The sequence below is a fragment of the Talpa occidentalis genome, unplaced genomic scaffold, assembly GCF_014898055.3.
Source record: "Talpa occidentalis isolate TD23 unplaced genomic scaffold, MPIMG_talOcc4v2.1 talOcc4.15, whole genome shotgun sequence".
Classification (NCBI taxonomy): domain Eukaryota; kingdom Metazoa; phylum Chordata; class Mammalia; order Eulipotyphla; family Talpidae; genus Talpa; species Talpa occidentalis.
Genome location: NW_023601543.1, coordinates 56,964,657 through 56,991,268, shown reverse-complemented (window position 1 = coordinate 56,991,268; position 26,612 = coordinate 56,964,657). Strand labels below are relative to the sequence as shown.

Genomic DNA, 26,612 nt, shown 5'->3' with positions numbered 1-26,612 from the left:
TTTTCCTTCTTCTCCTCCCTCCTTTCCTGACGCTGAATAATCAAGCTTGGCTGTCCTGGTTTCTGGAAATACCTGTGTGTGGGCAGTGGCTCAGGGCTGAAACAGGAGACGGATGAATGGGGGCCCCTGGGCAGCCCCAGGTCTCCAGTGCAAACACCAAAATCCAGTGGTGTGGTTCATGCCTGTCTCCCTCTGGGGAAGAGAGGGCAGGCAGTTTATTGGGGGGTTGGGGGCGGGAATTCAGAGGGTATGGACACAGGTCATTTCATCTCTCAGGTCCTCCTCATCTAAGGGAGAGAGGATGGACTCCTCATCACTATAGACTGTGTTGCCCCCCTGTACCAGCAGGTCACTGGCAGCACTGTCCATTTCGTCCAGCGTCAGGCGACATGCATCTGCAATCTCCTGCTTGGCCAGAGCCATGAAGCGCTGATCCCGGGCAAAGAGGCCCAGCCCCTCAGAGATAAGCACCTGGGGACACAGGTGAGCTCAGGTTGACAGGGAGCACTGCGTGGGGTGGAAGCATTGTGCACAGGGTCAGTGTGGATAAAGGATATGCCTGTGAGGGCATGCAAGGAAGTTGGTGGGGGACAGTGGGGTGCACATCAGGTTGAGCAGAAGTTGCAGAGCGAAAGGATAGTTACATGCACAACACAGAGACAGGAGACCCATTTCCTTCTTTCAGAACCCCACTTCCTCTCCTCTCCACCCCTTTTGTCCACGCCCCTCTGAACTCACAGCCTCCACCAGGCTGCCCGCACTGCCGCTCTTGCTGCGGGGGTCTGAGTGCATTCCAGGCATGCGCAGGCAGGCGAAGGTGAGCGGTGGACCGCTGGATTTGCCCAGGGAGCCTTCCCCAGCTGCACCCTCCTCCACTAACAACAGTGGGGCATATAGAAGCCGACACCTCTGAGGAGGGGTTGCCCAGGAACCCTGGACAAGAATGAACAGCAGCGGGGCAGCGATTAATGAGTAGAATGTGAGGGTCTAGCACTCATTACTGTGCCTGCCTCTTCCCCACCAAATAGACTGGAGTTAAATGGAATGGGGGTAAGTCAGACTTGAGTTCATTTAAGAGCATGGGAAGTCTGGGTTTAAGTGTCAGTTCTTCCATTTACTAGCTGTGTGGTCTTGGTCAAACCTCTCTGGGCCTCAGTTCCCTTATCTATAAACTGGGACTAATGACAATACCTGCCTCAAGGGTAGAGTGAGGGCCCCCCGCCCCTGGTGGTGCAGTGGTTAAAGTCTCAGGGCTATCAAGCTATCACCAGCCACTTCGGCATGAGTTCTAGCCCCAGCCAGGGACCTGCCCCACGTGGCGCAGCAGACCTCTCCTGTCTCGCCCACTGTTCCGCTCAGCAGTGTATTTCAGTAGATCTACCTGTTCTGCTCCCCACTCTGTCTGGTGAATTCTCTAAACCCCCCCATTTCTGGCCTAGACCCCAGTTCTTGCATGCATGCATAAATAAAAATAAATCTTAAAAAAGGCAGTGAGCATTGTGTGAATTCATGTGTGCCTTGTTCTGCAGAAGGACTGACATACAGTGTGACTGATAACTGCAACGTAGGATGCCCCCACTCCTCCAGGCCTTGGCACCCCTTCCTCTGCCTCACCTGCACCCTGCTGGACCCTGAGTTTCGCCCATAGTGATAGGTGCCTGGGATGGGTAAATCTTCACAACTGTCCTGGCGCTGCAGACACTGGATGGTGAAGGAGTGCTTCCGACCTGGGGGTGTCGGGGAGTGGACTAGGGGGGACAAAGAGCAAGGTCGGTGCCCCTCTGAGCTGCTGGTTCTTGGGGGGCCCCTAAGACCCATGCTCACTCTCACCTGTGGGAGTGGGGGGTAGTAGTCGGCGGCGTGGTGCATGGGGTGGTTCCACATATCTCTGGGGTCCTTGAGGTGGCAAAAGGATGGGGCGTGGGGACATTTGTCCCTGCTCATCTTGGTAGGAGGGCCTGTGCAGGAGAGGAACTGCTGGTTAGCTTGGCCTGTGCGACGGGCCATCAGTCCTGCCCTCCCATACATAGCTCAGGGGCTCATCCCACATGTTGTGGCCAGAGAGCTGGTCCGGGGCATCCTTTTCCTTATCCTGCTCGTCCTCTCTGTTGGTTCCCTCGGACTGAGAACCTCCTTTTTTGGGAATGGCGAAAATGAGAGCCCCAGAGTTTCTCCTGGGAAAAGTGAGGCAAGTCAGGCCGGCTAGATTCCAGTGTGTCACCCTGGGGCCCTGGTTCCCTTCCATTCCATCCCCCATCCCTTCCAGAAACAATGGGCTTTATTTTATTTTGTTATTTGTGAAAGTTAATACAAATCAACTGTCATCATTTTAAAGCAAATGTGGGCTTCCTTTTTTTTTTTTTTAAAGATTTATTTTTATTTATTTATTTATTCATTTATTTATTTATACAAGCACTGGGTACAGTCAGAAGAGCGGGAGGGTGAGAGAATTCACCAGAGCCAGAGCGGGGAGCAGAGCAGGCAGAAGGACCGAAGTACACTGCTGAGGGGAGCAGCGGGCGGCAGGAGAGGTCTGCGCGCCATGTGGGACCCTCCTCTGGTGGCCGGTGAGCAGCCGGGGATCGAACTGGCGCTGCAGAGGCTGCGGGCAGCTTCGCAACCCAGCGCTCAACCGCTGCGCCACCAGGGAGGCCCAAATGTGGGCTTCCTTTTAATAGATGTTTGTCCCCTGGGAAGGACCCAAAATTTCAAAGTAATCAAAGTTGGCCTGTTGGAGAGACAGCTTCAACACCAGAGCTAGGGGCATGTTGGGGGAGGGGAGAGGGGGAGGAGGCTGTAGAAGCGAGGAGTGACCTCATTACACCTTCCAGTATTCCTGTGAGGTAATTGTTATATCATCCCCTTTTCCCAAGTGAGGATATTGAGGGCCATGGAAAGTAAGTGACTAGCCCAAGGTCCTTTAGCAAATGGCAGAGCCAGGATTTGAACTTAAACCCATTTAGTTCCACATGATATACTTTTGCATTAAACCTTTGTGTTCCTTTAATATAGGAATCTCTGATTACTCCTGTGTTCCCACCTGAGCCCTTGAATCCCACTCACCCTCCACAGATTTCCATATAATGGCCCTCCCTGCCTCCTTAGCTACCCCCTCACAACACTTAATCTCTGCCTTCCCTCACAATCTTTCCCCAGATCCTTGACCAACCTGTGGGCATGAGATCCAGCTTGGGGCACACTGGATTGTCTGGAGTTGGGGCTCCCTCCACTGTCATCACTGGGTCCAAGGGAGAGCAAATCTGGAAGTCTGTCCCCAGAAGGCAGTGACACAGAAATCATGGTGCTCCGGCGAGATGGGGGCTGGGAGCCCACTGGGGCCTGCGGAAGTCACAGGACTGAACTGCGCATCCGTGTTCTCAGTCACTTGGCCATAGAGTCTGTCTCTAATGAGCTCCCGGGGGGCTGAATCTGGGTCTTGCCCTTAAACAGCAGAGGGCAGGTACTGTATAAACACTTATCTACTCTGGGGGGCTTCTCTGGAGGGCCCAGAGGCAGCGTCAAAGTCACGGGGGTTGAAGTCATATTTTACAGTCAAGAGTCGCTGGGGGTGTTTGTGTGTAAACTTGTCCTCACTTTGTGCTTTCCTGGGTCCTTCTCATCTTCCTCTTCCCCCTCCTGCTCTTCTTGTTCCTCTTCATCTCTGTCACAGGTGAGGGCTTGCCGGATCTCAGGACCCAAGTCCTGTAGGCTCCTCAGACCAGCCTGTGGGGTGGCAAAGTAGGGAACTGGGGCATCTCAGGATCTAACTCCTCCCTCCACGAGCCTGCAGGAATGTGGGTGGGGGAAGGAGCCCCTCAGCCACCCCTGACTCTCTGTGGGGGTGTCTTGGGGCCTCAGTTTCCTCATCTGTGACATGGATTCCATGGGATCAAGTGGGCAGTTAGCTTCAGTCACAGTGCTTTAATCCCCCCCCCCCCAATTCAAGACCCTGCTCTAAAGACCTGAAGGGCAGAAGAGGTGCTTAGGGGGGCATCAGTCCCTAGTAACCCCTTTTCTTTCCTCTGGCGGAATTTGCAGAAATAGTCCTGGATCAGAAATGTGGCATAGAATTTGCCCACAGTGACCTCTTCTTCTGGGGAGCAAGGGAGGAGAGGCAAGGTTACATAAGGGTCCTCTGTTTCATCCCCTACCCTGCTCGCAGCACAGGGGGCTTCTCTCTGCCCTCCTCCCCAGCCACTGCAGTTTTGTAGTGGTGAGCAATCACCTGACTTTCAAAGGCGGGCTCGAAGCGCTGGGATGGGGTTAGCTCACCGTCAGCAGGGGGGATGACTTCATCTAGCAGTTTGGGTTTCATCCGCTTCCAGATCTTTTTGATGACAGTCCGCAGCTCCTGATTGGCTTGTTCCAGGTTCCCTGCAGCGAGAGGATGTGGAGCAGGAGCCAATGGGAAGAGCCCTTCATAGCTATTCCCTCACTGTTGGAGGGGGCTTCACTAGCTTTACCGCAGCCCCATACTGCCCCCTCTGGACAGGTGGGAAAACAGGCAGTTACCCATTTTGAGGTTCAGCGCTAAGAGCAGGGGCCCATTGCTCAATGAGATTGCTCCCCACACCCTTTCCACTTCCTACTTCTGCATCCCTCCACCACCCCCACTTCCCCATCACACACCTTCTGTCTTGATCTTCAGGGATGTCCGAACCAGGGCAAAGAGGGTGGCATTGAATGTCACTGTCCCATCTGAGTTGAGGGGCATGTTCATTGCCACAAGTCTCTGTGCACACCAGGGACATGAAACCCACATTAGGCAGATGCAGGGGTTGCAGGCATGAACGCCCCTGCTGTGTGGTGTATAGCACTCTTAGAGGTGTGGGTGGAGTGTGGGCAGGGGCACAGACCTTGCAGGCCACTCGGTGTGGGCACAGCTTCCCAAATCCCAGGGGAGGCTGGATGCGTCTCAGCAGGGCAACCACATCCAGGTGCTTGATGCGGCCCCTGGGGCAGGTGGGGATGGGTGGGAGGCACCAGTGTATCGGAGATACCCCCTCTAGCCCTTTCTGTAGGCCTCACCAACTAGTTACTGCCTCCCTCTACCGACACCCTAGAGCCTCCCGGGAAGAACTGGAGGGCAGTTGGGGGAGGGAGCAGGCAGAAGGCAGGAGCAGTGGGAACATGGAGGCATCTACTGACTGGGTAATGGGAGGCAGAGGTCGGAGTCTGGGGGACTGTGCTGGGTGGTGCACTGTCCCCTGGAACCCCAGGCATAGGATTAGAGGGCATACTTGGCCCCAGGGTCATATTCAGACCAGATCCTCTTGAACTCATCGAGGTGGTGGGGTCCCAGGATGGACCAGTCTCTGGTTAGATAATCAAAGTTGTCCATGATCACAGCCACAAAGAGATTTATGATCTGTGGGCAGTGGGCAGGGGAGGGGGCTTAGGTGAAGGGCAGAGCAGAGAGTTGGTGGGAGGCTGATGTAAGCTTATATGATCATTGGGTCACAAATTCCTGAGTTGATCCAATGGTCAGGTCAGTCCCTTCACCACTCTGAAGATTTGGGTTCACCACCTCATCCTGGACCCCTCCAGACCAGCCCTGTAGCAGCAGTGGTAGTGGCTGTGGGGAAGTGATCCTCACCAGGAAGGCACAGAGCATGAAGAAGCTGATGAAATAGGCGATGGCAAAATTGCTGCCACAGATAAACTCCTCACCAGGGTTGACATCAGACTCAGGATCACATCGGTTCCCGGGAAGGCTGGCAAGCATTATCTCCTGCCATGCCTCACCGGTGGCACACCTGGGGGTCACACAGGGGTACAGTCCTGGAGGGGAGGCTATGAAGTCATGTCAAGTAGAGCTGTGGGGCCTGGATGGGCAAAGAGATGACCCGCTTTTCATCAGGGTCTACATCTGGCACTGAGAGCATTGCAGTATTTTTAAAGCTGGCATGGCCATGCTGATGGTAGTCCTGGTCTCATTTAACAGTTGGAGTTCTGAGGTCTAAGAAGGCAGCATATATTACAGCCAGAAAAAGGATGCATGTTACAGCCACACTTTTTATGCTTGTAAAATTTAAAACAACAATAATACTTAGAATATTCTAAAAAACGTCCTTAAAACACTAGGAAGGGTCTCAGACAATATGGGGTCTTCTGCTGCCCTGTTATTTCCTTGGCTCAGTCTATCTGGGGCCCAGAGATGTTGTGTGGGCATTTGAGAGCACTCTGGGGACTGAAGTGGTAAGGGAAGGGGATACATGTCACCTGAACAGGAGAAGAACAGCCTGTGGAAAGGTCTGGAAGTTGTTGTTTCTGTTGATCTGTGTGCCATCCTGAAGAGCCACCTTGCCGAACATCTGTGGCCACACAGGGGCTGTGTCAGAGGGGTAAACCCAGACCCCCATTTTACATTTCTACCCACTTCACAACTCCTAATACATAAAGGATCCTCATAACCCTGACCAGCAGGCACTGCTGAGCCCAGTGTGGACTCACTAGCTTGTGTGTCTATTTTTCCACCCAGCACCTCCACTTTGGGGCTGTTCCTACCCAACCCCTCTCAGCAGGGGAGTCCCTGAGGGATGCTCCCTAGGGTCCCCTCTTGCCTGCATCCCAATGACTGCGTAAATGAAGAATATCATTGCGATGAGAAGAGCCACATAGGGCAAGGCCTAGGGTGGAGAGGAGGAGAGATATTTAGGTCCAGGCAGAGAACTATGAGCTCCAAAATGTACTGCTCCCTTAGGCCTGGGCCCAATGCGCTCCATCCCCAAAGTGCCCACTACTACCAATGTCTCCCAAATGTGAACAAGGTATTAAATACAGTAGAATAAGGTCGGTGAAGCTAATGCATGTTGGGAATTGAGAGCCTAGAAGAGGGAGAAAACTGGAAATGGTGAGTTGCTGTTGGGCATGACATGCTGGGAGATGTAGTGTGGTAACAGGGCAGGTTGAGACATGTGAGGTGGGGGTGACGGGTGGTCAAGGGAATGGGGAGGTTTACCCGGAAGGACTTTATGAATGTCCAAAGCAATGTGCGGATCCCTTCATCCTTACTGAGGAGCTTGACCAGTCGCATGACTCGGAAGAGGCGAAAGAAGGTGATGGAAATGCGGGAACTGTCCTCAGAGCTCTGGAGTTGGGTGTGTGGTGGGTATGCTCAGGCCACATTTGCTCCAGTTGCCTCCCTGTCTCATGCTGTGGCCCTCCCAGTCCCCAAATATCTCAGTACTCAGGCCCCAGGGTGGTGAAGGGACTCTCAGGAAGATAGGAAGGGAGGGTGAGTGAGGAAAGAAGCAAAGAGTCCCTTTGTGGGATGGGGAGCTACCTTGCCAAGGTGGCCACCATTCTGGAGGTAAATATGACCCAGACAGAGATGACAGAGGAGATGATGAGATCACAGGTCCAAATGAACATGGGGAGAAGTGATGGAACGGATATAGGAAGCATAGGAAGTTATGCAAGGAAAGATTGGGAAGGTCATGAAGTAATGGATAAAGAAGATTGTGGAGAAAGTTGGTAGCGAGAACAGAAAGGAGGAGAGAGGGTATAGATGATGGAGGAGAGATATTGGAACCAGTGAAGGAAATGATGGAGTCAGTGGTTTCACGGAGATGACAGTGATGAGAGAACCAACGGAAGACACAGTGGAGAAGTCAGAGATGGCAATATGGAGCAGCAGTGAGAGGACAATGTATTACTCAGTGGAGGAGATGATGGAGCCAACAGCAAAGTCAGTGGTGATGACAGACCGTGAAAGATCCAATGTTGGGAATGATGGCATCAGTGGAAGAAGTGGAGTCAGTGGAGTCAGAAGAGATGATGGAGTTGAAGCAGGATTTGGTGGATATCATGGCGCCGATGGATGGGGGTGGAGAGGAAATGGAGGAAATAACATAAATAACAGGAGAGTCATTTTAGGAGATGATGGAGCCCAGAGGATAGGTGCAAATGGGGTTAGGGAGCTGGTAGAGGGGGACTTTGAACACGATAGGAACTCGGAAGAAATAGATCTAGAATGAGTATGAGTGGGATGGGTGTGAGTGGGAACCACCTACCCATATGAAAGAGAGCCCTGCGGTTGAGGTAGGGAAGGGTTGTTAGGGGAAGAGTGGGTTAGTAAGGAGGCTAGTTCTCACATTGACTTCAGTGACAGCAATGTCCACCACGCTGCCCACCACAATAAGAGCATCAAATGTGTTCCAGGCATCACTAAAGTAATGCTATGGGCAGGAAGAAAGCAGAGAGCTGTCTTCTCAGAGCTAGCAAGCTAGGGTAGGGGGCTAGTAGTAGTAGGACTTATTGGGGAAGTAGGGTCCAGCTTGGACCACTTGATGGGCCCGCATCCAGATCCCAATCACTCCCTTGCCTCACGACTCCTGCTTATCATCCCCACTGGGAGCTCCACAATGACCTCCACCCTAGGGAATTCACCCCCTATTGGTCAGTCTAGGGCTGGGGATGGGGGGCACCTTGGGTTTGAAGGCAATGATTTTGAGCACCATCTCAACAGTGAAGAGGCCAGTGAAGACCATGTTGAGGATATCCATGGCGTAGTTGAAAGGAGCCGTCTGTCCATAGTGCTAGGAGAGAAAATCGTGTGGGACAGAGCTGGAGACAGAGATCCCCAACAGAATATTCTCTGGCTTGGACTGAGGTGAGTCTGGGGATGTGGAAGCACTATGGATTGCCAAATCCCGTACACTGTCTGTCTCCCATTATGGATTTTGGAAAGCCTGCTCTGAATTTCCTAGTTTTCTTTACAGCTAATTCTGACTAATGAGGCATAAACTCAAGTCTACTGCTGGTTGAGTGACTTCTGTGAAAAATATGTTTGTTTTCCAATAAAATGTTCAGAAGAGCGGAGCCCCTGGGTACAACCTTCCTTCCTTTTTCCTGCTTTGAATATGGTATTGATGCCTCAATTTTTGGCAGTCATTTTGTGACCATGAAGGAACAATCATGAAAATGAAAGCCAACTCTCTAAGAATGGTGGAGCAGAAAGATAGAGGCTAGGTCCCTGATGAGCAATAAGCAAGCAGCCTACATAATATACTTCTTCTTTTTAAAAAAAAAAAATTCAAAAATACCTTTAATAATACATTGCTCAAAGAAGAATAAATGATAACGGATTTTAGAAAATAAAGAAGAAAACCAATGAACCAAACCGCTAATTTTAGGATTTAAAAATGAAATAACAAAATAAAACCAAAAAATTTTTTTCAAAGATATATAAAAGCTTCTGGTAGGAGAATTTCTAAGATAGCACTCAAGATTTCTGCTTCTTTGTGCGAACACCCATAAAATCCCCACTTATTGAGCATTTTTGGAACTGATCTAAACAGGTTAGCCCTTTTATTTATATTTTCTTCTACTCTTCTCCCTAGTTTTCCTTCTTCTTTTTTTTTTAAATTGAGGTACCATTGGTTTACAACACTGTATGTTATTTAGAGGTATAGGATTATCTCCTTAGGTGTATATTACCACACTTCCCCAAATTTTGATACATTTTCAGGTTTCCTAAAGAGACTTCTAGATTCTATTATTGCCAAAAATCATAAAAGTAAAATTTTTAATTATATTTAAATTGTGACTCTCTATTATTAATTTTTCTAGAAATTTATATAAACTGGCCTGTATCACAGGAAAGTATTATTTCTTGAAAGCTTTTACTTTGAGTGCTACTCTTATCTTTTCTTCCATTTAATTTTGCAAACTGGTCCAACCACTATGGAGAGCTGTGTGGAGATTTCTCGACCTACTAAACATAGAGCTTCCATATGATCCAGCAATTCCACTCCTAGGTATTTACCCAAAGGACACAGAAACATCCATTCCAAAGAACACCTGCACCCCTATGTTTATAGCAGCACTATTTACAATAGCTAAGCTTTGGAAACAGCCCAAATGCCCAAAAATAGATGACTGGATTAAGAAGATGTGGTCCATATACACCATGGAATATTACTCAGCATTCAAAAAAGATAAACACATGCAATTTGCAGCAACATGGATGGAGCTAGAAGGGATCATGCTCAGCGAAATAAGCCAGAAAGAAAAAGAAAAATACCAGATGGTCTCACTCATAGCAGGAATCTAGAAAACTTAAATAAGGGACCAGGAAAAAGAATAACTGTAAGAAAGTAAAATTCAAAATCAACAAACAACTATGAACCAGAGACACTCTATGGAGGGCGGGGGGGGGCAGGGAAAGGACACTCTATGGAGGCCGGTGGCTGGGGATCGAACCGGCGCTACAGAGGCTGCGGGCAGCCTTGCAGCCCAGCGCTCTACCGCTGCGCCACCAGGGGAGGCCCCCTATATACTTCTTATTAAATGAGGTAACCACCATATTTTATTGATACAGGATGTACATCTTTTCACACTTTAGAATCTCTGAAACTGGGGTGGATTTCACTATCAATGGCAGCTTACAACTGTGATCTGCCACTTCCCCCCCACATTCTTACATCTCTGAAGTCGTGATGTAACTTATGACTATTGTCTTTAGATTTGAAGAGATGTGCCTTTATAGCTTGTCAGTTGGGGGTCTTGAAATCTAAAGCATTCCTGACAGTGCTTGCGGGACTATGTAGACAGAATAGGGTCACACATCTGGCAGGGTGGGGCTGGGGAGCTCAGACCTGCATGGCTAGAGCAACTGTGTTGAGCAGGATGAGTAGGAACATGAGGTATTCAAAGGCAGCAGAGTTCACAGTGGCCCACACGCGATACTGATGTGGATTCTTGGGGATGTAGCGGCGGAGTGGCTGGGCCTTGAGGGCGTACTCCACACACTGGCGCTGCATAGGGGTGCAGGGCATGAGTGAGCAGTGGAGTGCTAAGGCAAAGAGTTGGTGAGGGAGTATTGGTGGTGGCCATGAGTAGTAGGCCATGTTAGGGGTCAGAGGTCAGAGGTTACCTGGTTCTTATCCAGCTCACAGTTCTGATACTCCTGCTCACCCTGGGCACGGAATGTGATGATGACGAAGCCCACAAAGATGTTCATCATGAAGAAGGCGATGATGATGATGTAGACAATAAAGAACACTGAGATCTCCACGTGGTGATTATAGATGGGGCCCTTGTCCTCTGCATGTGCATCTATGGCCTTGTATAGAAGCCTGGGGAGCCATTGAGGGCAGGTGAGGGGAAATCCCCACCCTCTCAGACCTTCCCCCTGACAACTTATCAGAGACTCCTACTTGGTACCCCAAAGACCCCTAATCCCCTGATCTAACCACCTGAGACCGCCACAATACCCCAAGAGACTCCCACCAGACCCCATATTCCTTAAGTTCTCACAGACTCCCCAGCTCCCTTCTATAGACACTTGGGGATCCCATGAAGCTCCCCACAACTCCCCCATGAGTCCCTAGAGATCTTTAAATCCCCTGTCCTAACAACTTGAATTCTCTGCTTCCCAGAGATCTTTCACCAAGTACCCCGAAGACTTGTAAAGTTCTCTGGAAACCCCTGATGATCCAGCTCTATTTCCTCTGGGACCCTCACCAAGTCCCCCCCAGTCCCTCAGAGACCCCCCAGTCAATTCCTGGAGACTTCCTGCCAGGTCCCCACTCCCAGCCATCTTCTCTAATATGTTTACCCAGTTCTCTAATGTCCACCAGTCCCCAGAAAAACCCTATCTAGTCTTAAGAGAACTTCACATCCCAAGATGCCCTCCCACCCATTCCCAGGAGATCACAGGCCAATTCTCTAGAGACTCCTGCCCAGTTCTCTGCCCATCCCTGGGGCCCTGCCCCTCACACAGGCCAGCCTTCAAAGGTGGAGATGGTGAATAGGGCCATCATGGCTGAAAGGACGTTGTCAAAGTTGAAATCGCTGTTGACCCACAGGCGCTCTCGGACCAGGGGCTGTGACACATCTCCATCGGGGTAGACCAGGAAGGAGCCCCTGTGAATGGTGCAGACCAACTGGATGGGTGAGGCAGGGTAAAGAGGTGCAGAAAGGGGACTGGGTTCTCCAACAGGGCACAGTAGTGGAGCTGGACAACTTGGGTTCTAATAAATGGAGGGGCCTCCATTTATTGGCTAGGGGACCTAAGGCAATAATCTCTCTGTGTTTCAGTTTTTGCCATGTATGAAATGAGGATAACTGAACATATTTCCTGACTTGTTACAAGAGTTCATGAAGTCAGTCAATGAGAACAGTGTCTGGCACATAGTTGGTACCATGCAGGTTAGCTGTCATCATCATCATCATCACCACCACCACCCAAGAAAAAAGTAATACTGAAAATAGCCAACATTATCAGCACTAACTATATGCCAGGCACTGTGCTAGGCTTTACACGTAGTAACTTTCAGTTGTAGTGCCCCTCCTATGTAGTTACTCATTTACTCCTCACAACAAACTTGTGCACTTCACACTCTTTTTATTCACATTTTTCAGTTGAGGAAAATGGGACTAAGCTAGGTTTAGAAGCGTACTCAAGTCTCATGAGTTAGATTTGAATCAGGAATGTCTAACTTCAAAGCTCATGCTTTTAACCATGCACTTCTATAAGAGTCTCAAGGTGGAAGCTGAGGATTCAAGGGTGGGGGTGTCTGGGAATTGTTAGGGAGTCCAGAGTAGAATGTAGGTAACTCTGGGGAATTTGGATAGGATTTGAGGAGGTAGTGGGGGACTCTTAGGGCTTAGTGAGATCTGAGGGCCTTTGTAGTTCTTGGAAGAGTTCTGAAGGTACATCTTGGGGCCTGGAGTTCTGGGTGTCTTGATAAAATCTGGGGTAGGGGGTGGTCTCTGAAGTTCTGGGTTTCAGGGACCTTGGTGAGATCTAGGGGTCTCTACAACCTTTGGGAGGGGTGTTGGGCTCTGTGGAGGGCAGGGTCTTGGACACTCACTTGCATTCTTGGGGGGTGTGTTTGGCTTCATCAGTGCAGCTGTAGAATTTCCCCTGCATGGAGGACATCTGTCAAGCAGGTTCATCCTTGATCAGCACCTGTCAGCCTTGACCCTCTGCCCGGACTTCCCTCCAGTGCTTCCTCCCACCTTGAAGAGTTGCACACCAATGCAGGCGAACATGAACTGCAGGAGTGTAGTCACAATCATGATATTCCCAATGGTCCGGATGGCCACGAACACACACTGAACCACGTGCTGCAGGCACCCACAGATATGCTAATGTACCACAGGCCCCAGTAGCTATGGGGCAGGAATTCTGGGTATGGGTGGGGCTTTTGGGCAGGGAACATGTGTTTGCCAGGCAGGGATATGTAGTTATGTCAGGGACTACTGAGAGAAATGTGGACATTGGTAAGGAATATATGGTCACTTGTCAGGAACATGGGTCTGGCCACATGCTGGTGGTCAGACTGTGTGGTCATGCATCAGTGCAAATAGTCAGGCTGATCAGTGATCTTGGCCCTAAGGGCAGGACAGAGCCTGGGTCCTGGGGGTTCACGTAAGGTGTGGTTACCTTGAGTCCCTTGGCCCTGTTGATGGCTCGGAGGGGCCTCAATACTCGGAGTACCCGAAGAATCTTCACCACCGAGATGGCACTGGAGCTGGGGAAAGGGCAGTCTCAGGCCCTGGCCTGGTCCTGACCTCATCTCTGGGAGGAATGGAGCAGTTGGGGGTTCACTCACTGGATGCCAAAGGAGATGAGGGACACACTGACCACCAGCAGATCCAACAAATTGAACCAGCTACGGCAGAAGGAGCCTTGGTGCAGGAAGGCCCCGAATACTGTCATCTAGGGGGAGGAGGACATCTGGCTAGACCCCCCAGTTTGCAAATAGAGAGGGGAGGGAGGATGGGAACAGGAGCAGTGGGCTGTGGGGTGGGTGGGAAGCAGGATCTGAAGCCAGTTGGGGCCATGGGGAGGTAGGCTGTGAGGTGGGGAGTGAGTTGGGGCAACTGGGGGTATGGATTAGTGGCCCACCAGTCACCTTTAGTAGAATCTCCACAGTGAAAATGGAGGTGAAGGCATAATCAAAGTACCCCAAAATCTAGGGGGTGAGAAAGAGGGAGAGTCACTGAGCCATGGCTGAGGGAGATTCTAGGTGGGGGGGGTGCCTTTCTGTGTTCTGCGTAAGTTTCACTGTCCTTTGCCCGCCCTCCCTCCCTCCTTCCCTCCCTCCCACCATCCTCGAGAACTTCTCTACAAGGCAAAAGTCTTAGCTATCAGAAAGGCCAGCATTCAAAATTTGGGCTCTTCTGCTTCTACCCTACATGGGCACCCACCCTACCCAGACCCCAAGATCCAGATCCTGAGGCCAGTGTCACTGATAAGCTACATGGGCACCTTGGTCTTCTCCACCTCCCTGAGCACCGCTCACTCCTTAGTCAAATACTCACCCCCTCCCTGGCGCTTCCCCAAGTGTGTTGCACACGCAGCAAAGGCTGGCACTGCAGTAGCTGTCACTATTTCTCCCCCTCTGTCCAACTAGGGGTCTTCTCACTGTCTCCACTTTAGCCCCAGCTTGTGTCCAGAAAGATACCCCTAGGAGTGTCTTCCCAGCTCCCAGCCAAAGGCTCACGTGGTTTCGGAAGGAGTGGGCCCGAATGGGGTCTTCGGCGGCCAGGGACATGCTGCTGAGGATGATGAACACCAGGATAAGATTGGTGAAGACATGATGGTGGATGAGGGCATGGCAGGCCTTCCTCAGCCTGGGGAGTAGGAGGAATGGACCATGGTCAGGACCCAGAAGCACAGAGTTGATTGGGGGAGCCCAGGGCACACAGCTTAGGCCCCATTACAACAGGCAGTGCACCCCGCCCAAGCCTGGATGCTCCCTGGCTCTCCACTTGCCCCAGCCCCTCCTACACCAGCCCCCACACACTCCTGGTACTCACGGGTTGGTTTGGCTGAGGCAGAAGAAGGCACTGCCTTCAGGGATGGGTACCACCTTCTCCTTTGGCACAACTTCTTGCAGGAGTTCTGTAGGCTCCGCGCCCCCTTCCTCTTCCTCCTCCTCCACCTCTTCCTCTCTTTCTTCCATGCCTGGCATGAAGAGATCCGAAATGAGAGAATTAATAGAGAAAATGTGTATGACAAACCTTGCTTGTCACACAGTAAATGTATGTTATCTCCCTGCTGGAATGTCAGCTTCCTGGAGAAGGGATTTTAGTCTGTTTTGTTCACTCTTGTGTCCCGACCCCTTAGAACAGTGCCTGGGACGCAGCGGGAGCTCAGTGAATGTGACTGAATGAACATCACTGGACCTGCAGTCAGAGACACATGATTTTTTAACGAGGACTAAGGAGTTCTGCAGTAACACACAGCCTCTGTCCCTTGCCCTCAACCTCAGTGTCCCAAGGGTTGCTGGCCAATACCAATCCCATTCTTTTAGAGAGGATCCTGGAAAAGGGGAGGGCCTCGGGGGTCAAGGTCCCACAGCTCTTCCACCTCACCCAGCTCACTTGCCTTCTCCTTCATTCTTTGCACCCTCTTCTTCCTCATTCTCCCCACCAGCCACCTGGAGATAGGGAGACGGGGATCATCGATGGCGGGGGAGACGCCGGGGATGGACACAGAGACGGCATGGAGAGACAGTAATGGAGGGATGCAGAGGCAGAGCGCAGTGGTTAAAGGCACACACACACACATACACGGTTCTTGCGAGTAGTGGTAGGTGTGGACAGTGCCCAGGCTTTGAACTCACCAACACTCCATTCTCCCGTGGAAGTTTCCCCTCAGTGCTCTTCTGCCTGTGTGAGGAGATGCGGGCTGATTCTAAGGATCGCAGCAGCTGGGCAAGGCTGAGGTGGGTGGTCATGGCAGTGAGAACAGACCTTTCCTAGGTCCCACAGAACCTTCTTGCTTCCGCCCTCATTCTCCACATTCTGTTCTCACAGCAGCTGGGGGGGTCCTGTTCAATCCTGTCACCTCCCTTCTCTGCTCACAGCCGTCCCATGACGCCCCTTCACTCAGCAAGACACCAGTCCTCACCGTGGTCCAGAGCACCCTCTAGCTGGTCTCCCTATTTCACCCATTTGAACTCACCCTGCCCTCTCTCTCCCCTCTGTCCATGGTGTCGCCATGGTGTTTTTGGAAATGTTAAGATTATTGTCGCCTCAGGGCTTTTGCACCTGCTCTCCCCTTGCCTTGGACACGCTTTCCCCAGATATCCGCATGGCTCACGCCTTCTTTCATTCTGGTCTCTGTTCAACTTTCACCTCCTCATGGAGGCTTTGATGAGTCTAATCCAAGTGACAATCGTCATTTCTCTCCATTCTTTTTTTCTGTCTCCTTCTCCTTAGTCAGTATTATGAACATACATTTAGGTAAATTATATTATTATATATTCATTTGTTTGTGTTTTGCCTGCCTCTTCCAAAGAGAATGTCAGCTTCTTGAGGTGAGGACTCTGTCTGCCCAGACCCCTGCTATTTCCTCAGGTCTTGGCACAAAGCAGGTGCTCAACAAACGCATGTCGAATCAATGAGGCAGACTGGAGCTGGAGCTGGGACCACCAGGGGGACTAAGCATCTCTGGTATTGTGCGAATGCGATGAGGGGGGTCCCCAGTCAGGGATGCCCGGGAGAGATTGTCTTGGGGGTATAGGCAGACCTTACCTGCCCTTGTCCTTGCCAGTGCCGGTGTCTCCGCTGGCCAGGTTGTCCACAGCAATGGCGAGAAATACATTCAGCAGGATGTCTGGGCTGAGCTCAGGCTGCACAGGATGGAGAAGCAGCCTGCCTGTGGCCTGCCTAGGTCCCCTTATTCTCCTCCACCCACCCCGATATTATCCACCTCTCCAAGTTTCCGAGGATACAGTTGCCGCAGATGAAGAGGATGATGAAATAGACACACACAAGCATCCCCGGGAAGAAGGGGCCGCCATAGGCCATGATACCATCATACATGACCGCATTCCAGTCCTCGCCCGTCAGGATCTGGTGGTGGGACGTCACCGTGAAATACTTGGGCCCTTCCCCTACCATAGTCCCCCACCCACCCATTCCATGGTGTCCAGGTCCCACCTGAAAGACAGTGAGAAGGGCCTGGGGGAAGGTATCAAAGTTGCTTCGCTTGATGTGGGTCTGGTCAAAGTTGAACTTGCCCCCAAACAGCTGCATGCCAAGCAGGGAGAAGATGATAATAAAAAGGAAGAGGAGAAGCAGCAAGGATGCAATGGATTTCATTGAATTGAGCAGCGAGACCACCAAATTGCTCAGAGATGCCCAGTGCCTGCAGCAGAGATGGAAGGGGAAGGGTGGACATGTCTAGCAGTAAGTCAGGAGCCAGGGCAGGGCTCTGGTTTGGGATGCATTGTGGTGGGCTGGGTTGAAATGATCTTTGGTGTCAGGGTTGGAAGTGATTTTGGAGTTGGGGTGAGGTGAGCATAAGAAATGAGGGCACAGTTGAGTTTGGGGATAGGGTTGGTGTTAGGGTTGTATTGGGAGACTGAATAGAAGTTATGTGGAAGTTGGTGCAGCTAGAACTGGGTTTCATGTTGGGGCAGGCTTGGGGTTGGGGTTAGGGATTGCAGCCAGAACTGGGGCTGGAGAGTATTTGGAGTTGTAGTGGTTGTTGGGGGTTGGGACAGAGGTGGAGAGGGGATGTGATTGGGTCCAGTAGCAGGGTTTGGGTTGGAGATAGGCTGATGGTTAAGAGTCAAGGAGGTGGGGCTGTGGTTAGTGATGGGGATGGGGCTGGGAGTTAGGAATGAGGTTGGAGATGGGCTTGGGTGTTGGGGCTGTAAATGAGCTTGTGAATGATGAGTGGCTGAGGTTAGGGTTAGAGATGGTGTTATGGTTTGAGGTTGGGGATGGGATTTGGGTTGGGGATGATTCAGAGATAGAGTTGAAGCTGAGGAAGGGGATGAAGGCTGTAGTAGACAGCCTTCCCAGTGGATTCTAATCTCCATGAAGGTAGGGACTTGATCCTGGAGTTTTCCTAGGGCCTGGAGTGATGCCTGGCACACAGTGAGCACTCAATGGCTATTTGTTCAATGAATGGTGGTGCAGATGAGGTTATCACTGGAGCTGGGGTGAGGGCTATTGGGGCTGTGTTTGGGACTCCAGTCCTCCCCTGCTTCCAACACACCTTGTGACCTTAAAGATCCTGAGGAGGCGTACACATCGAAGCACCGAGATGCCCAGGGGCTGCATGACACCCACTTCCACCAGGGTGGTCTCCAGAATGCCCCCACAGACCACAAAGCAGTCAAAGCGGTTGAAGAAGGAGGAGACATAGGCAGAGGAGCCCAGACCATACAGTTTGAGGAGCATCTCCACCGTGAACAGACAGAGCAACACTTTGTTGGCATACTCTGTGGGGAGAGTGGGAGGGGTGACTGCGCTGGCCAGTTTCAGTGGCAACAAGTGGGGAGGGAGGGCCATGGATTATCTGGGGTGGCTGGTATCCCGAAGGCACAAGCTGGGGGGTGGGGATAGGATTAGGCATTAGGGTCAGTTTGTAGGTCAGAGTGGGTGAGGACTTTTAGGGACCTAGAGCTGGGGTAAGGTGCAGAGTTGGAGAGAAGGCGTCAGTTAGCCTGAGTCCAGAAAAACTCCATTTAAGGGTAGAGTTAGAGTCTGGGGTTTAGTTGGGACTGGTTTGAGTGTTGGGGTTAGAAATGTGCTCAGTGTTCAGGTAGGGGCTGAGGTTGAAAGGAATAATAGTAAGAGCTAACATTTATAAAGTGTTAGCTTTATGTGGGCCAGGCAATGTTCTAAGCAGATTTTACTTGAGCTCATTAATCCTCCTGATCACCCCATGAAGTGGATATTGTTACTGTCTTCCATACTGCAGATGGGGCAATCGAGGCACCGATAATGGTATTAAGAACCTGGGTTTGCTGAGTCCTGGGCTTAGTCAGTTAACTCTTCAGTACCTTGGTACTCTGTGCCTCATATGTAATTCACATAAGGCTGCAGTTGAGAGAAATTGACTTAGTGCATGTAAAGCACTGAACACAAACCTGACGCACACAGCAAGTGCCACATAATTGTATAAGCTATGAGGTGGGATGGGCCGGGCTAAGGCTTCTGCATTTATGAGGGGCAGGCAGGAAGACAGCTTCTCAGGCTCTAAGGTACTCCAGGGATCCTGGATGTGAGTTTCTAAGGTGGAGGGAATTGGGAGCTGGGGGAGAGGGCTGGCAGATGGGGTGTGGGGTGGTGTGGGAGGGGGCAGCATCACACCCTGGATCTGGGTGAGCCACACTGGCTGTCCATGGTGCTCAGAGGCAATGGTCAGTGTGTTGAGGAAGACGAGCAGCAGCACGGCCCAGTAGCAGGCATTGGACTTCACAGCCCTTCGGCAGCGCCACCGGAGGCCCCGGTTGGTTCGGCGGAGGCGGCGGCTGGGTGGAAATCAGAACCCACCAGCTGAGACCACTTTCCCAAGGCTGCCCTGGTGGGCGCTTGGAGGTGGGGCTGGAAAAGTCCTAGGGTCCAGCAGTCACACAACTTTCCCAACTCACCACTTTCCCAACTCACCAGATCCTGGTTTTCAGGATCTTGTTTCTGGAAAAGAGGAGGATGGGAGGTTCAAGTTACAAGGGACTGAGTGGCAGCTAGGGGTGGGGGCTGCGGTTAGGAACTGAGATTTCAAGTTTGGAGGCTTGAGGCTGAATTAAGGACTGGAGTCAGGGTCTGGAGTGGATTCTGCTCTAGGTCAGGGGTCAAGAGCTGGGGGCCCTCACAGGCAGCGAGTACAGCTGGCCAGAGCCCCCTCCTCTTCCTCATCCCCTGGGGTCTCTGCCATTGAACCGGCATCACTGGCTGGGATGCTGGCTGGGAGCAGAGTAGAAACAGTGGTTAGGACACAAAGACCCCAGGGTTCCACCTTTGGCTTTCTCCCCTTTCTCCCCATCTATCTCTATTCCAGTTGGGCTGGACCCCCACCGTGGCTGCTGGTGGAGTGTGTGGAGTGGGTCGAGTGGCTGAACCAGCGCAGACGTCCACGCCTCCTACTGGTCAGCTCTGCCAGTTGTGGCCCTGCAGGAACAGAGAAGACAGTCAGGGGGCATGATCTGGGGCCAGGTCAGGGTGTGTGTGTGAGGTATCATTTGGAGAAGGGCTCAGAGCCTGGTCTGGTTTCTGTGTCCACAATGGGGGTTAGGCCTAGAGTTTTTCAGGTCAGGGCTTGTCTCAGGAGGACAGACCACATAGGAGACATGTATGGCGCAGGGAATGGGTTAAACTGGGGTTGCCTACGATGGCCAGCCTGGCCCTCTTCAACCATAGAACCATAGTTGCCATCAGCTGAGGGGTCCTCGTCGTCCAGTTCCTCTGCCTGCATGATCCAGTCTAGGTAGCCCCGAAGGTCCTCCTCCAACTGCTGCTTCTCCCGAAGCCTCTGGAAGTCTCCTCGTGCTTTTGCTTTCTCCCTCTCTTTGGAGAACTCCCTGAGGGAAGACAGATGGTTAATGGGGGAATCACCTTGGACTCCAGTTTAACCCATTGCAGCCACACTGGACTCCTTGCTGTTCTTTGAATATCCAAGGACATACTAGTTTTGGAGCCTTTGCTGGCTGCTTCTTTTGCTTGGAATACTCTTTTCTCAGATACCCACCCAGTTCACTCATTCATGTCTTTCACAGTTTTATTCAGATAACACCTTCTAAAGGCTTATCCTAATTGTTGCTATTTATAATTGCAAGATCTCCTCATACCTATCTTTATCCTTCCTTTCTTCCAATAGCACATATTCCATACAAAATGCTAGGTATATATGTGCGTGTGTGCATACACACACACACACACACACACACACACACAGAAACTTATTTATGTTGCTACTGGCTGTCTCTCTCCACCAGAATGTAATACACAGGAAGGCAGGGCTTTTGGTCTTTTTTTCATTGTTAAGAGAGTGCCTTACACACAGTAAATACTTAATGTTGATTGAATGAACAAAGGGATATTTCAGATGGGTTTTGAAGGATGCCTAGGAGTTTGCCAGGGCCAAAAAGAGATAGGGGCTGAGAGGTAGAATGGGGACTGTCTTAGGTTTCTCACCCACTTAGGACGCCAAGTACAAGATTGAGGACGAAGAAGGACCCAAAGATGACAAGACTCACAAAATATAACCAGGGCAGCTCATATCCCATAGCATCCTGCATCTGGGAAGAAAGAAGGCATGTCTGTACTTTAGGGAATGTGGAGGGACACTCCCACCTGAGTTGGGGGAAGAAAGGCAGGTACAGCCTCTGCGCTGTGTGCCCACTGACCACCTCACCCAGTAGAGCACGTCAGTCCAGCCTTCCATGGTGACACACTGGAAGACTGTCAGCATGGCGAAGAAGAAGTTGTCGAAGTTGGTGATGCCACCGTTGGGCCCTGTCCAGCCTCCACGGCACTCGGTCTGGTTCAGTGTGCATGTGCGCCCTGAGCCCGAAGAAGCGCAGGGCGAGGGGTCCTCTTCTGCTTCCACGTCTGCCGGGAGACTGGAGCTCTGGGTTCCGAAGCAGGCCCACCAGCAGTCACTGCTGCCTTAGATCCCCACCCACCTGGGAAATTAGTCTCAGGGGTCTAGGTTTTTCTAAATCAAGGCCAGTCCTTCGCTGAAGACTCTGCTGTGTCAGGATTCTGAATCACTGGGAAGCAGCTGTGAGTCCCACCCCTGGGCATCTGGGGAGTGGGTTTGTAAATCCTGGGGTGGATTCTTGTAAATAATAGTGACGCAGGACCCTGGGGGCGGCATCTGTGAATTTATGAGGGTCTCTTGAAAGAGGCTAGGGGCAAGGCTTGCGTAGGCTGGAGTCTGGATGACAGGCCTGAAGATAAGGGGTACATCCTGGAGGATGGACTCTGAAGTGCCTGACTGGGTCTCGCCTGTGGGTGGAGTCTTGTGAAAGGGCGGAGCTATTAGCGAGAAGGTGGGCGATAGTAGTCCCGGATTGAGAGCAGAGTCCTGAATATAGGGTTTGGCTTTGTTAATCCAGGGATGGAGCCCGAATCTGGGAACACAGTCTTGTGAATTTAAGTGGGTTTCCTTGAGAACAAGGTGAGACTTAGGAGCTGGCGGAGGGTGCATGTTCTGTCCCAGGAGGGGTGGGCTGACTGACCAGATCCCAGGAAGTAGCAGGTCTGGTGCATGCGCCCGAGGAACAGCTCAAGTCCGATGATGGCATAAATGATGATGACGAAGAGCACCAGCAGTGCGATGTGCAGCAGCGGCACCAGCGCCTTCATGATGGAATTGAGCACTATGTGCAGGCCTGCGTGGAGGGCGGGGGAGGGTGGTGAGGTAGGGGCTCGAGCGTCAGCTTAGTCACCCAGCCAGTCCCGGGAGGGGGCGCTTGCCACTCACTCGGGACCCCAGACACCAGTCTCAGTGGCCTCAGCACCCGAAACGCCCTCAATGCCTTCACATCGAAGCCACCGGGCTTCCCTCCGGTATGCGGGGCGTCCCCAGGTCGTCCTGGGCCCTGTTCCAGTAGCACGCTGAACAGTCTGAAGGGAGGACACGGGACAGAGAGGTGGGGGTCAGGCCTTGGGGCCCTCCTCCACCCTCCCTTCTCAGAAAAGCACAAGCCCCGCGAAGTGGAAAAGCTCGTGGGCTTAAGATCACTTGATATTCCTGATTCTGGCAGCCAAAATGGGGGTAGTCTGAAGCAGCCACTTCCCTGAGCCCCGAATTCAGTGGGGAGTTGATTTATGGCGGGGATGTTTCCCGCAGACGCGCACCCGACCACTACGATGATGAAGTCCAGCAGGTTCCAGCCGTTGCGGATGTAGGCACTGGGGTGGAGCACCAATCCGTAGGCCACGATCTTGAGCACGGTCTCCACAGTGAAAATCACCAGGAATACGTACTCCACCTGCTCCTGAGGGCGGAGCCAGGGGCGGGGCAGGAGATAGGGGAGTTGTTTCGGGTAGGGTTTGGCCGGCAGGGGGAGTGGAGATAGCTCGGAACTACGGCAGGGCCGGCCAGGGGAGGGTCATCTGGGTCAGAGAGGGGCAGGACTTGCCTGGAAAGCTTGAGGTGTGGCTCTACCAGGGCTGTATCTGACTGGGGACTGGGCAGGACGGTGTGATCCTTACCAGGTTGTAGTTGGCTGTGTTGGAGTCGTCCTCTGGGAAAGGGATGTAGACCCCCAGGGCCACGCAGTTGGCAAAGATGGTCAGAAGGATGAGGATGTCAAAAGGTCTCAGGTGGGCACAGTCAAGGACCCAGGCAGAGTGACCTCAGAACCCCCACATTGCCTTGGAGTCCTCCCCATCCAATTCTGATCCTGGACCCCAAGGTGACCAATCTTGATTTTCCCAGTCCCTACCTTGACTGAGGCCCTGACTTTGAACCCCCCCTGGAAACCTTGACCATCCCCAACCCTTGATTCTTGACTCCCCTGCTGACCTTCGTGTTTCTCAACTTCCCCCTCTAATCCAATTCTTGATCCTTAATTCCTGATGACCTCAGCCCTCCTCCATTCCAGTCCTGACTCAATCCTTGATTCTTGGTCCCCTAGTGACCACCCTCTCTCAGGCCCCTCCCCGCCTTCCAGGATGCTTCCACTCCACGATGCTGATGCACGAGCGCCGCAGGGGGTTGGCCAGGGTAAAGCAGAAGAGGGCCCGGGGTGACCGCTGGGTGCTGGTCACTGTCACCGTCTTGTGCTTACTGTGTTGAGTCCTTCGCCTGGGGGTCCCTGAGACCAATGCTCCACTGATTTCACACCCTGATGCTGGAGGTCCTGGGCACAGGCCCCATTCGGGACCAGGGCCTACCCTGTTGGCTGGACCTGGCTCTGGAGAGGTGTCTGTGTGGAGAAACCAGTTCAGGGAGGGACATGCCACTAGGCAATTAGGGCTACCTCCTTCCTGATCTCATTCATCTGAGGGAAGGTGAGAAGAGCATGTAAAATAAGGGAGAGTTGGGGATACCTGAGGATTGGAGGATTGAAGGATAAGACCTGGTTTGAAATTAAGACTGGGGGGGTAGGATGAGAGTTCAAAAGAGAGTGTGGGTGAGATTACATTTCCAGGTGAAGTTTTGTATTAAACTTGTGGCTAGAGTTTAAATTGGCATGGGGCAGGACTAAGTTTATACCAGGAGGCAAATTCAGGGTTAAATTTAGCGATGGATTTTGGGTTGGGTTTAAATATGGTGGGAGCAGAGTGTGCTTGAGATAATATTTAAGGTTAGGATTGGGTATTTGAATGAGTTGGTATTAGAATTAGAATCAAGGTTAGAGTTGAAGTGGAGTTTGGATGGGATTTGAGTTTTGCATTGGGGTTTTCAGCTAAGGCTGGTCCCAATTCCCATGGCTTTCTTTCAGACGCTGAGGGACCATAGGCTGGCCTGGTTAAGATCCCCAGCTTTGGAGGAAACAAGCTGTCTGAATTTAAATCCTTGTTCTAGGGGTCTTCCTGGTGGCACAAGTGGTTGAGATGGAACCTATGAAGCAATCCGCAGCCACTGCAGTACAAGTTCGATCCCCAGCCAGGGAGCGACCCACATGGCGCAGCAGACCTCTCCTGTCTCGCCTGTTGCTCCCCTCAGCAGTGTATTTCAGTAGATCTGCCTATTCTGTTCCCCGCTCTGTCTCTGGTGAATCCTCTCACCCCCCGCACCTCTGGCCTGTACCCCGGTTCTTGTATGCATAAAATAAATAAATCTTAAAAAATAAAATAAATCCTTATTTTACCTCTTGGGAGCTATGTGTACCTTTGAGCAATGATGGGACCTCTCTGAGCCTCGATTTACTTATATGTATAATGGAATGATAAGAATTCCTATATTTTTGGGTTGTTGTGAGGACTAAATGAGGTCAACATTCAGAAGAATGTGCTCTCTCCCTCTTCTTTCTGGAAAGTCAGAGACTCCCTGGCTAACAGTATTGACATTCAGGGTGTGGGGTTGAGGTTAGGTGACCTTAGTAAGAGGTCTGCATCTAAATTAGGGTTTGGACTCTAACAGAGGCTTACCCTCTGGTTGAGGCTGGTTTTAGAGCTGGAGTGGGGGTGGGCCCTAAGACAGGGATAAGGGCTAGGACTGGGGTTGGATTTCAGCTGGGAAATAAGGCAGTGGATGGGGCTGGGGGACAGAGTCTGGGTCGGGCTGCACATCAAGGTTCAGGTAGAGATGCAGCTGTGTTTGGCGCTGGTTGGGATGGGAACAGAATGGTATGGTTGGAGTCCCCTAGAGGCTCTTTGGGGGTGGGGACCTGGTGGGTGGTGGGTAGGTCAGAGGGGCTGAGGGTGAAGCAGAGCATAAACTTGCTCCAGGGTTCTATGGGATGGAAGTCTGCTCTCACCTTTCCCGCCTTCAGATGCCGACATCCTATCTTACTGCCAAGGTTGAAGAGCCATCTGTGCATAGCTCCTCTCTTCCACAGCTTTGGAGGGATTAAGGTCATAGGGAGGGATCATAACAACATTGGATGGTAGGGTGAGCAGGGATAAAGATTGGACATTTGTGGGCCAGAGTCTGGCAATGGAAAAGACACTGATTAAAAAATATATATATATATATGTATATATTTGTACAAAATATATATGAGCACCAAAAGTCAGAAACTAAAATAAGAAAAATGGTATCATTTCCCAAAGGACACCTGAAATTTGAAGTACAGAGAATAGACTCAAGATAAGATATGTACAAGATCTTCATGGGTAAAAAATCAAGTATTATGCAGTAATTAAAGGGGACTTTAAAAAAATGGAGAGATACATTAAATTTACTAATCGAAATAGTATTGTGAAGGTGACAATTCTTCCCAAGGTAGAGATTTCCTTTTTTTAAAAAAAAGATTTATTTATTCATGCATACAAGAACCAGCCAGATGTGTGGGAGGGTGAAAGGATTCAGCAGAGACAGAGTGGGGAACAGATCAGGCAGACTGACTGAAACACACTGCTGAAGGGAGCAGTGGGCAAGACAGGAGAGGTCTGCTGTGCTATGTGGGTATTTCTCCGGCCGGCCAGGATCGAACCCGCACTGCAGAGGCAGCAGATAGCTTTGCAGCACTGAGTTCAACCGCCTGGGCCACCAGGGAGGCCCCCAATGTAGAGATTTCTTACAGGCCCAAACAAAATCTCAAAATGCTCTGTGGAGGAATTTGACAAACTAATTCTTGTATTGATATTCAAAGGACCTAGAAAAACCAACATCCTTTGAAAAAGAACAAGATGGGAGTACTGGCCATATCAGCTATCAAGTCTTGTTATAAAGCTATAGTCACTAAGATCACGAGTTCAGAAACTGAGCCCCACATATATAAACCTTGGTAGTGGAGACTGTGGTTTTCTTGGTTTTTGTTTTAGGGGAAAAAAACACTAGCTTATTATTAATTTAAAAAAGCAAATAGGGCCTCCCTGGTGGCACAGGGGTTAAAGTCTTAGTGCTATCAAGCTATCACCAGCCACTGCAACATGAGTTCGATCCCTGGCTAGGGAGCTAACCCACATGGTGCAGCGGACCTCTCCAGTCTTGCCCACTGCTCCCCTCAGCAGTGTATTTCAGTAGATCTGCCTATTCTGCTCCCCACTCTGTCTCTGGTGAATCCTCTCATCCCCCACACCTCTGGCCTATACCCCAGCTCTTGTATGTGTAAATAAATAAAAATAAATGTTTTTTTAAAAGCGCAAATATTGGGCCTCCCTGGTGGCACAAGTGGTTAAGACGCAACCTATGAAGCTGTCTGCAGCCTCTGCAGCACAAATTTGATCCCTGGGCCGGCCAGGGAGCAACCCACATGGCGCAGCAGACCTCTCCTGACTTGCCTGCAGCTCCC

General features: G+C 51.3%; 1 protein-coding gene across 3 annotated transcripts; it reads right to left on the bottom strand.

Annotated features, from left to right (window-relative positions):
• Positions 1-240: 240 nt before the first annotated feature.
• On the bottom strand, positions 241-25,158 carry CACNA1F (calcium voltage-gated channel subunit alpha1 F). Of its 3 annotated transcripts, none has more exons than XM_037513066.1 (48): positions 25,101-25,158; positions 23,387-23,408; positions 22,921-23,026; positions 22,564-22,703; positions 22,187-22,329; positions 21,942-22,094; positions 21,113-21,309; positions 20,893-20,996; positions 20,089-20,279; positions 19,777-19,869; positions 19,575-19,665; positions 19,369-19,395; positions 19,072-19,232; positions 17,972-18,197; positions 16,906-17,113; positions 16,698-16,818; positions 16,498-16,579; positions 15,585-15,630; positions 15,347-15,398; positions 14,776-14,923; positions 14,460-14,589; positions 13,869-13,928; positions 13,566-13,672; positions 13,397-13,484; positions 12,970-13,077; positions 12,822-12,874; positions 11,725-11,871; positions 10,880-11,081; positions 10,602-10,760; positions 8,430-8,540; positions 8,097-8,180; positions 7,286-7,306; positions 6,962-7,090; positions 6,564-6,629; positions 6,223-6,314; positions 5,597-5,756; positions 5,241-5,368; positions 4,857-4,953; positions 4,630-4,732; positions 4,273-4,374; positions 3,963-4,093; positions 3,595-3,723; positions 3,170-3,339; positions 2,067-2,174; positions 1,831-1,958; positions 1,615-1,727; positions 739-933; positions 241-471 (listed from the first exon to the last, which is right to left on the bottom strand). In XM_037513066.1, the coding sequence occupies exons 1-48, from the start codon at positions 25,156-25,158 to the stop codon at positions 241-243; spliced, it is 5,721 nt and encodes a 1,906-aa protein (XP_037368963.1). The 3 variants fall into 3 exon arrangements, with proteins under 3 accessions (XP_037368963.1, XP_037368961.1, XP_037368962.1); XM_037513064.1 differs by having other exon boundaries at positions 23,387-23,636; positions 25,134-25,158; XM_037513065.1 differs by having other exon boundaries at positions 20,122-20,279; positions 23,387-23,636; positions 25,134-25,158.
• Positions 25,159-26,612: the final 1,454 nt, after the last annotated feature.

Coding starts and splice junctions, on each gene's coding strand:
- CACNA1F (XM_037513064.1), bottom strand. CDS start 25,158: ATGTCGGCATCTGAAGGCGGGAAAG. Junction 23,027..23,386: donor ATCAGCATCGTGGAGTGGAA/GCATCCTGGAAG, acceptor TGCCCACCTGAG/ACCTTTTGACATCCTCATCC. Junction 14,924..15,346: donor TGCAAAGAATGAAGGAGAAG/GCAAGTGAGCTG, acceptor TCTTCATGCCAG/GCATGGAAGAAAGAGAGGAA.